At 41.7% G+C, this 10,762-nt stretch overlaps 1 protein-coding gene across 1 annotated transcript; it reads right to left on the bottom strand.

The window, feature by feature from the left end:
* Positions 1-7,945: 7,945 nt before the first annotated feature.
* LOC141713808 (uncharacterized) lies at positions 7,946-8,500 on the bottom strand. Its single transcript, XM_074517379.1, has one exon. It carries the CDS (start codon positions 8,498-8,500, stop codon positions 7,946-7,948), a length of 555 nt encoding a protein of 184 aa, XP_074373480.1.
* Positions 8,501-10,762: the final 2,262 nt, after the last annotated feature.

The raw sequence follows: 10,762 nt of genomic DNA, 5'->3' as shown, positions 1-10,762 counted from the left end.
TGACATTGCTTCCGGGGAATTGAAACTTGACAATTTCTTAACTTCTTCACTTTACTATGGAAGCATTCAAAAATTCTGCCAGTTGGATGGTAAGCTCATGATTTTTTTTATGATATAAATGTTCGCAAATGTTCTCTTTCAAGTTATGATTGGTCCCAAAAACTTTGGGTTCCTCTTAAAAGCTTAGACAATCGTTCTTTGTTCCTTAGCCAACATACTCTTTATGTGGATGCCAAAAACTATTATAAAGAATCACGCAACAAGATATGTTGCCTAAAACATGATACATCATCATTTTCCGTGTGGGTTGAACCTCTGGATCTTGTGCCGAAATATTAGCAGAACCAGAAGATGACGATGGGAGAATACAATGGTTGTAGGCCAAACAAAGAAATTTCTCAACGAGAGATGTAAGTCTATTAAAGCTCGTCAAAGTATGTGCTAGTGATAGTTTGTCGAGATTTTATATCAAAACATTAAAGGTTGTGTCTTTATATTATAGCATATTTTGTAATATTGGTTTTTCCCATGTAATTAATTTTTTTTTTTGCAGAAAACGGTTACATGTGTTTTTGTGGCTTTGTATTCCTAGTAAATTTGCTAGTATACTTCATTGGACTTGGGAAGTCTTTTTACTTCCTAAATGTTGTTTTGAAAATATCTACTTTCTTAAATGTTTCTAATCTATTGAGTGTATCATGGCCTGGCACTTCCTGTTTAATAGTATTCCAATGCAGGTCTATTACCATATATGATACTGAATTACCGACTTAATTATCACACCACTATCACTTTCATATTAACCCGCCTAAACATGCCTCATGGAAGAACCCTACTGAGAAAATCGAAAGGCTAATGTTTATCATTATGAAGGATTATGCAAGTGGGCAGTATCAGAACACTTACTGCAGCAAGTGAGGTGGGATATTTGTGGAAAGATGTTCTGTATCAGCTATCAGGTATTAGTACTTTGACTGCAGCCTTACTATATGTTTAGGTAGAGTCAAATAGAGTTTAATATTAACTGGGGTCTGAGGTTGATCCTTAAATTTTCTTGTTTGAGGGATTTAACAATGCTTCATAGAGGTTGCTCCTGTCATTTAATTTTGGGCGACCGAACCATATTTTCCAGACATGCGCATTGTGTATGCATGTCATCAAGTGTTACCTTCACAAAATTGACACTTATCAGTTGGCTTTCACCTATTTAATTTGACGTATAACGTATTATAGTTGATGAGCCTTTAATATTTATTAATATATAAGACTAAATTATAAGGAGTAATCTTCTTTACTTAATTTGCCAACCTCTTTTAATGAGGTTGTTGTCTCTTATTTATACTAAGTCCCAAATGAGCTTATTGATACAAATGGGTCTTCTTGGACTTTACATTAATAACTAATAGCTATTCTAATTACAACTCCTTTGGGCCCTCTTCTTCTGGTCCAACATTTGTCCCCCCCCCGTTTTCTTGCAATATCTTCAGATTTGCTATTTTTGATTCGCCACCTGAGAGAAAAAAGAAAAGAAAAGAAAAAGAAAGAAAAGGGGTTTCGAAATACAAATACGCAATATAAAATCAGAGATTTTTGATTTGATTTGATTGATTTTTTTTAGACAGAAAGGGTAGAATAGGGACAAGTTTAGAAGTGAAGTGGGACTTTCTACTTTCTTTTGTGCACGTGTATACGTGTCCTGCGTGTATATATGTTTTATATATTTTTTCATTCTTCTTTTTTTTATTGGGGGAGCCAAAAACCGTTCAGTTTCTCTCCGGATCTCTTAAAAGTTCGACCGTGTTCCGCCATTTCGTCTCTCACCTGTAAGTTTCTTTCTTCTCCGACTTTCTCCTTTCTTCTTCATTTTCTCTGTTTACTTTGTGGTGTCGAGTCTTGTTCGGGTTGTTTTTTCTTTAGGCAAACTATATTTGCTGTGTGGATTTCCCTATTTCTCACATAGTCTTCCTTTCTTCTTTTTAAATTAATTTCGTATTATGATCATGGATAGTTCCTCAGCCTCTGTTGAAACCATTTTTGATTGAAATCCTGGGAAAAGGCCTCTCGATGAGGGGGATCAAGAATCTTTGCTTAATCTTGACCACTTAGAGATCCCTGATAACCTAGCGCATTGTAATTCCTTTGACTTCATGAATGAGGGAGAGTTGTTTAAAGATGACTGTGTTGAGTCCCAGGTCCCTGTTCCTTTGAATCTCAGGACCGTAGCGTTTAGGGAGCGAAAGTTAGCAGATAATTTATCGATGGGTAGGCATGAATTTGGGATAAGCCGAGTTTAGATCATATTAGTTTTTATGTGAACAAGCCCGTGCCTTTGGATAAATTAAAGAACTGGGTCGATTTTAGTAACGGATATAGGTTTCGGGTTCCGGTTCCTAATGATCGGGTTTGAATGATGCCTGAGTATGGCATGCATGGGATCCCTTTGTTATTATTTGAGTTTGGACTTCGACTTCCGATGCACCCTTTTCAATTAGCACTTTTCGAGACAATAGGATGTGGTGTCGCACAGTTGAATCCCAACTCTGTTGCTCAAGTAAACGGTTTTATTGCGGTGTGTCATGAAAAGGGTCGGGTTCCAACGAATCCGTTATTCTTTTCTATTTATGGGATTCGGTACCACGAGGGTCAGGTTTATTTTGATTCGCGACATAAGCGAATGAAGATAGTTAGTGTTCGTTCATCGAACTTGGGGTATCACGCTAAGTGATTGTATTTTGGGGGCCCTGACTTAGAGTTTGTGTAGTCTTGTCGTAAAGTTAGCCGAGAGGCTCTTGATGCTTTGAATAGGCTAGATAAGTATGATTCTGAGTTTTTGGATAATTTTCATGGGTCGATGTCTTTGTACTCCTGTTTACAGTTGAAGGAAAGTGCATTTTTGGAGAGTCATTCTCGTAAGGATATGATCCCTTTATGTCTGTTGTTTTATTCTTGTTCTTAGTTTTTCTTTATTGTTTAATAAGAATCATCTTTTATGCAGTTGCTAGAAGCTCTTTGAAGAACGTACTTGACAGTGGAGTTCGAGGGAAGAAGATGGATAAGGCGATGATGTTCCTAGTTCAGAAAGCAAGTGGGTCAGCTCGCGAGGAGATGAAAGTTGGTGGTTCGAATGCCGGGAAATCCAAAGTTGGCAGGTCTGTTTCGATTGAGTTGCTGGATGACAATGGGGATCGAGTTGTAGAGGATCGTGAAGAAGTTGTCGCGGACGACCCTGAGCTGGTACCTAGGAAGAGGTAGCGTTCGGATTTTGATGGGGCGAGGGTTGAGGTTAATCATGTACCGATGAATAAAATACTGACGATTGTCAGAGGGAAGGGGCTTTTGAAGACTTCCTTAGATGTCAATGCATCGAGGGATGTGGTACGTGTTGAGGTTCAGCCTAACGAGAGGTGGACTGGAGGCTCGACGGTGCCGCTACAGGTTTTTAGGGCCTTCCAGCTTCCCGATGACATGGTGTCTTATTCTACTAAGAAGCGCAGTGATTTAATGGATAGATGTATGGGCCGTGCTGGTCGGGTATGCATCTCTGATGCCTATTATTATTTCTTGTTTGATTTTAAATTTTCATTTTGACGTATGTATTTTGTTTTGTTTCTAGTTCCTTTCAGATTTTACTTACATCATGAGTGAATTTAAGAATGATGGTGATGACGGGTCGTCCTCTAGGCTTAACGCTGATCTTGGGTCGATGACTCGAGAGAAGAAAAAAATTGAGGATTTGTATTTGACGGCGGATTGCCGGGCTGGTGAGTTGGATGTGGCTAATACGAAGCTAAGCACACATGTTAGTGAGTTGGAAGCGGAGCGTGATGTTTCTAGCAAGAAGATAGCTGAACTGGAGGAAGCTTTACGCAATGTTACTCTGTCGAGGGACGATGAGAAGAGAATGCGGGAGAAAGCTGAGAAGGACTTTGTGGACCTAACCGCTTCTAACAAGATTTTGATTGAAGATAACTGTCAGATGAAGACAGAATTGGAGAAGAGTATTGAGGATATCGCAAAGGCGTTGGGTGATGGCTATGGTCGTTGTTTGAAAAGGTTATCGGGTGTTGGGGTCGACATAGTCGGTCATTCGTTCGAGGATTATTTCCATGACTTTGCTCATGCCAGGGAAACTGCCTGGGATCTTGCTCCTGAAGACGATGCTTGAAGGCGGGGAATGCCCCGTTGTGATGTAATAATAGTTTTGAACCTTTGGTATTTGCTGGATGATTATTAAACTGTTTTGTTATTCCTGTCGGTTTTATTTTAAGGCGTAAAAGATTATATGCTTTTTACTCTAATTTTTGTTTTCTTGCTCAATTATAATCTTGTTTGTTTAGACTCTTTGCAAAGAAAAGAAAAAACTTCTTCTTCTTTTTCTTTTCTTTTTTTTTTGCATAAGAGGGGATAATAAGTAACAAAATTCATCTCGATAGATAGTAATGAGAGTTTATATATGACAAGATTTAAATTTTCTTTGGATAACTATTCGTGTCATGCCCGTATTCTCAAGTTTTGACTTAGTACTTTATGAATTTGGATATTTGTTTTGTTTTTTGTTAAGTTTGACAACTTTTGCGATTGATTTATAAGATCTTATCACGATCTTGTGAATTTCGGGTAATTATCTTCGTATAAATGCCTTTTAAAGATTTACAACTCACATTTTTCGTAAGTGTCCCTTTTTTCTTTTTTTTGAATGCCCATCCTCCTTGAGTTGGTATCAAATGTGATTGAAAATTTGAAAGATAAGTTGAAAGTTTCATAAGATACCTTAAACATTTCCAATATTATAAACTAAATAACCCTCGATGGGGATATCATAACGATTTTCATTACATCGAGGGTTGTTTTTGGTAGGGCAGTTGTAGTCTTGAAGTTTCAAATATTACACATAGGAGCATATTACTGATAAAATTTTTTGAGATGGATGTCGTTCCAGGCATTCTAAGTTCCCATACTGATGACCTTCGAAACTCTATACGGGCCTTCCCGCGTTGGTTTAAGCTTTCCTGTGACAGTGGGATGTGATGCAGCGGAATCTCGAAGGACGAGGTCTCCTAGTTTAAAGTGCTTGTTTTTTGACTCTCTTGTTAAAGTAATTTGCAGTCTTTTCTTGTTGCGCGATCATGCGTAGTTGAGATTCCTCTCTTGCTTCTTCAAGCAAGTCATTGTGAAATCGCAAGCCCTCGAGCACGAGGGAAGGGTCAAAAACTTCGACCCTTGGGGAAATTAGGCTTATCTCAACTGGCAAGACTGCACCGACGCCATACGCTAGGCAGAAAGGGGTTTCACCTGTCGCGCTTCGGGGGGTCGTCCTGTATGACCACAACACATTCGGAAGCTCATCAACCCAACAGCGGGGAATTTCTTCAATTCTTTTCTTTAACCCTTGCAGGATGGTTCTTCTGCGAGCCCATTGGCCTGTGGATACGCAACCGAGGCCTTGATATATTGGATTTTTAACTCTTTTAAAGCTTTCTCAAATTGCGCCCCATAAATTGCGTGCCATTGTCTGAAACTAAGATTCGTGGAATTCCAAAGCGAAATACCACATATTCCATGAAAAACTCAATCATTTCTTTCGCTCTGATTTTTGAAAGGGGTTTTGCCTCGACCCATTTTGTAGCATAATCCACTGCGACCACGATATATTGGCACTGATGTTTAGATTTTGGAAAGGGTCCTACGATATCAATGCCCCACTGGAAGAAGGAGCATGGGGAGATGATTGAATTGAGCTCTATCGTGGGTCGATGACTTACACTTCCATGTAGTTGACATGCTTGACACTTTCTAACATATCCCTCACAATCTTTCCGAATTGTGGGCCAATATAGACCTTGTCTGATTATTTTAAGGGCTAGGTTTTTTCCTCCGAGGTGATCACCACAGATTCCCGTGTGTACCTCGACCATCGCTTGATGGACTTCTTCTAATATCAAACATCGGAGCTGAGGTTCGGATAGAGCGTGCCAATATAGCGACAAACCAATTACACAGTAATTTCTTGCCTTAAACATGAGTGAGCGAGCTTCGCGTTTCCCGTCAGGGAGTTTGTTGTTGATAATGTACTCGTGGAATGGCTTTCGCCAGTCGGGGTTATCCTGGATATGGTTGATAGAAAACTCATCGAGGGCGGGAGCCGTTAAGACGTCGACATATATCGGATTGAGATTGATAGGTAAATTAGAGGATGCTAACATAGCCAGAGAATCAACCCACTGGTTCTCTTCTCTATCGACATCCGAAAGTTTCCATGAGGAGAACTTTTTGAGTAGCTCTTGTGTTCGTGCCAGATATCGAGCCATTTTTTCATTGTGTGTCTTGAATTCCTCGCTTATTTATTTAGAGACTAGTCGAGAATCTCCGAATATGTCAATAATCTCGGCCTCGAGGTCCGTCGCCAGTCTTAAGCCTGCGATGAGTGCCTCATATTCGGCGATATTGTTTGTAGCTGGGAATTCAAACTTTAGAGCTTGCTGGACTTTGAATCCCTCCGGGCTTATTAAGATAATTCCCACTCCTCCCGAGTCGGCAGTAGAGGATCCGTCGACGAATAACAACCATGGTCTTAAATGATTTTCGTCGGGACTCTGGGTTTTAGCTTGGAATTGACATTCAGCAACGAAGTCCGAAAGGACCTGGGCCTTTATCGCAGTTCGAGGCTTATACTCGATGTAAAACTGACTCAATTCAATTATCCACACAGCAAGTCTACCCATCATGTCAGGCTTGTGTAGGATCTTCTTCAGGGGTTGATTCGTAAGCACATATATCTCCCTCGCCTGGAAATAGTGTCGCAGTTTTCAACTTGCGATAACTAAGACATAGACCAACTTCTCTACTTGCGGGTATCCGACTTCGGCATCCCGAAAAGAGTGACTAATGTAGTACACTGAGATTTCTTTTCCCTCATCGACCCGAACTAGTACCGCCGCTACAGTTTCGTCGGAGGCTGAGAGATATACCTCCAACGGCTCGCCTGGTAAAGGCCGAGTGAGGATGGGTGGGTTTGTTAGGAATGCTTTTAGCTCAGAGAAGTTCTTTTTACACTCATCACTCCACTCAAAGTGCGAGGACTTGGAATTTTTTTCATTGCTGAGAAAAAGGGGAGGCATTTTTTTGACGATTGGGGAATAAACCTTCGGAGTGCAGCGATACAACCAGTTAGTTTCTGTAAATCTTTCACGGATTTTGGATTTTCCATTTCCAAGATTTCTTTTGTCTAAGATGGATCTGCTTCGATACCTCTTTGTGTTATTAAAAAGCCAAGGAATTTCCCGGAAGTGGGACCAAATGAGCATTTAGCTGGGTTCAATCGCATATTATTTTTCCTTGCGTTTTCAAATATTTCGCGAAGGTTTGACACATGGTCGGGGGAAAGCTTTGATTTCGTAATCAATTCATCGACGTATATCAGCATGTTCCTCTCGATATGCGAGGCAAATATTTTATCCATCATCTGTTGAAAAGTATCCCCCGCATTGATCAAACCGAAAGGCATCACTCGGTAGCCGAAAACCCCCCGGTGTGTGATAAATACAGTTTGTTGCCAATCTTGCGAGTCCATTTTGATCTGGTTATACCCTGAAAAGGTGTCCATAAAAGATATGAGTTCATTTCCCGCCGTCGCATCAATGAGTTTATCGATGTTTGGTAATGGGTAAAAGTCTTTGGGACAAGCCTTATTTACGTCTGAGTAGTCGATACACATTCTCCACTTTCCATTACTTTTTTTGACCAGGACAACATTCGAGATCCATGTGGGGAATTGTACTGGCTCAATGAATCCAGCTTCGAGCAATCAGTCGATCTCTTGGTCGATGACCGCTCTTTTCTCGGCGGAAAATGTTCGGTGTTTCTGCCTCACTGGTCTGAGGCTTTTGCTGATGTGCAAGGAGTGTCGGACGACGACCTCGGGGATTCCGAGCATGTCTTTCGGATCTCAGGAGAATATGTCAGAGAACTCCCTAATAAGGCATGTGATGTCTTTCTTTATCGGCTCAGGGAGATTTTTGACGACCCTTATAGTTTTCTCATAGTTTCCTTCAAACACTTCAATTTCTTCAGTTTCCTCGACAGGAGAGCAAGAGTTGCTAGTGGGCGGATCAACAAGGGCTCTGGGGTCGATATCGAGCACTTGATTGACGTCTAATTCTTCATCAGCCTTTTTTCTTGTAGACACGGTGGTTAAGTAGCATTGTCTTGCTGTTTCCTGGTCACCAATCATTTCTCCTACACCAAAGTCTGTGGGGAATTTCATCTTCAAGTGAGAGATAAACGTTATAGCACGGAGTGCAGTGATCGTTGTTCGCCCCAATATGGCGTTGAAACTAGAGGAGACAATGATCACGTGGAATTTGACCACCTTCCAAACCTGACACGGTGGAGAGCCAAAAAGCACTGGCATGTAGATGGTTCCTACCACATGGACCTCATTGCCTGTGAACCCGTACAACAGTGTTCGAGAATTCTCAAGTCTTCGATCTCCGATGTCCATTCGGGAGAAAGCATGATGATTAGGACGTCGACGGAGCTACCATTATCGACCAGCATCTTCTTAACTGTGTTGTTTCCCATACGCGTGGTGATGACAAGGACATCATGGTGACCTTCGATGAGACCGGGACAGTAATCATCATCAGAGAAAGAGATGACCGGGGAGGGATTCGCTCGAGGGCGTTTAGCTGTCGAGGGATTGACATTAAAAACTTCTCGAGCATAAAGCTTGCGAGAGTTGTGAGAGAGGCCCCCGGCGGCTACACCGCCAAAGATGACGTCAATTACACGGTCGTCCTCATCTCGATGGTGGCGTCTGGGCGCATCATCTTGTTGTACATAGTGGACAAGTTGTCATCGGCGAATCTTTCCTTCAATGAGGTTGCTGAGTTGAAAGTATTGCTCTGTTATATGGCCGGTGTCTTCATGATATTCACAATATCTAGAGCTTGGGGGTCTGCCAGGTTTCATGGGTCTTGGAGGACGGTAGTCTGGCTCTGTTTTTAAGATTGCTAAAATTGTCGCCTTTTCGGCGTTAAGTTTAGTAAATTCTTTCTCAGATCGATTGTGGGGTTGCCAATCTCTTTCTCTTCTATCCCTCGGAGGGAGATCAGATGTGCGCGGTGGCGGTGATTGGTGACGTTCTCAGCGCCTTTCCCGTGCGGGGGATAACGGACTAAAGCTGCGGCGCCGTTCATATCTTGACGGCCTTCGAGGGGATTGTATGCAACTTACTGCTTCTTGGAGCATCATGCGATGTTCTATTATCTGGAATGCGGCTTGAAGGGTTTTTGGCCTCTTTTCAAAAATTTCCTTTAAGAGTAGCCCATGTCTGGATTTATCGATGCCTGCTGTCAGGAAATTGACGGCCATCTGCTCTATCAAGTCCGGAATTTTTGTTTTCTCTTCCCTGAACCGGGTTAAGAAACTCCGGAGGCTTTCACCAGAACGTTGGTGCATTGTCATCAAGGATGCTGTAACTTTGATTCCTTTGTAGTTACTGGAGAATCGAGCTTGGAACTTGCTCTTCAGAGTTGTCCACGAGTCGATTGACCGAGGTGGCAGGTTATACTATACCATCAGAGTGTCGTGCCTTGGAGGCAAGTGGAGAAAAACTAACACTAGCGATCTCCGAGTGGCCGAAGAAGGCCATGCGACCGTCAAAAGTATTTAGAAATGCTAACGGGTCAGAAAATCCGTCGAAATGATCGAGGGCAGGCGTTTCCAACGTCCTGTCAATGCGTGCTTTTTCAAGAACCAACGACAGGGGACTCTCAGATACAGTTTCAAACCCCGACTGATTTCTCATTATGGTGCGCATCTGAGCGATTTCTTCTTGCATCTTGGAAAATTCCTCATGGGAGATAGATTCTGTGGACTCAATTCGCTGAGAGACGTCGGCAGACGACATTGTGCGCTGTCGACGCATACTCGTAGTCGGCGTCTTCGTCATCGATGTAGTGATCATCGTCTTGCCCTTGGTTTTTAATCGATGCTTGCTGAAGTTCTCGACGAAGATGATGAATTTCACGCTGTCATTCAAGCTTGGTTTGAAGCATTTGCGTCTCGCGTTCTAGGAGCTCAAGCTCCTCATCGGAGTATGGTAAATCCTCTGGGCTTTTATTGTTTTGAGCCTTTAACCTTTCAACCTTTTCAAGGTGAAGTCGCATGCCCTTGGATGTCTGGATCCTTTGTCGTTGATCCGATTTGAACTTTCTCTTCCAGTCTCGCTGATCTGCATCTGATAACTTCGGCGACTGATCATGAGAAGCTCCCTCAGGTCGGGGGAATAAACACTTCGGCTTCAAAGTCGAATGTTTGGGTGGCTCTTGCGCCTCGTGACTTTTAGGATTGGTGACAGTTTCCGCCATTGGCTCTTTCACCTGAGTTGGTCCGACTGTTGCCGGATCAATATCTTCCACGATCATACTTTGGTTGGATCTATAAAGTAAAGCTTTCTAGCGTCAAATGATGGGCGTTTAATATTTATTAATATATAAGACTAAATTATAAGGAGTAATTTTCTTTACTTAATTTGCCAACCTCTTTTAATGAGGTTGTTGTCTCTTATTTATACTAAGTCTCAAATGAGCTTATTGATACAAATGGGCCTTATTGAGTTTTACATTAATAACTAATAGCTTATTGATACAAATGGGCCTTATTGAGTTGGGCCCTCTTCTTCTGGTCCAACAATAATATTCATCCATTGGCAGGATTGAAAATTTATTAGTGGGTCGCAATCATAATTTCTTCTATTGGG

This window comes from Apium graveolens, chromosome 3 (assembly GCF_009905375.1).
Source record: "Apium graveolens cultivar Ventura chromosome 3, ASM990537v1, whole genome shotgun sequence".
Classification (NCBI taxonomy): Eukaryota; Viridiplantae; Streptophyta; class Magnoliopsida; order Apiales; family Apiaceae; genus Apium; species Apium graveolens.
Note: the sequence above shows the minus strand (reverse complement) of the source record. Positions and strands in the feature narration are given on the sequence as shown.

Coding starts and splice junctions, on each gene's coding strand:
- LOC141713808 (XM_074517379.1), bottom strand. CDS start 8,500: ATGGACATCGGAGATCGAAGACTTGAGAATTCTCGAACACTGTTGTAC.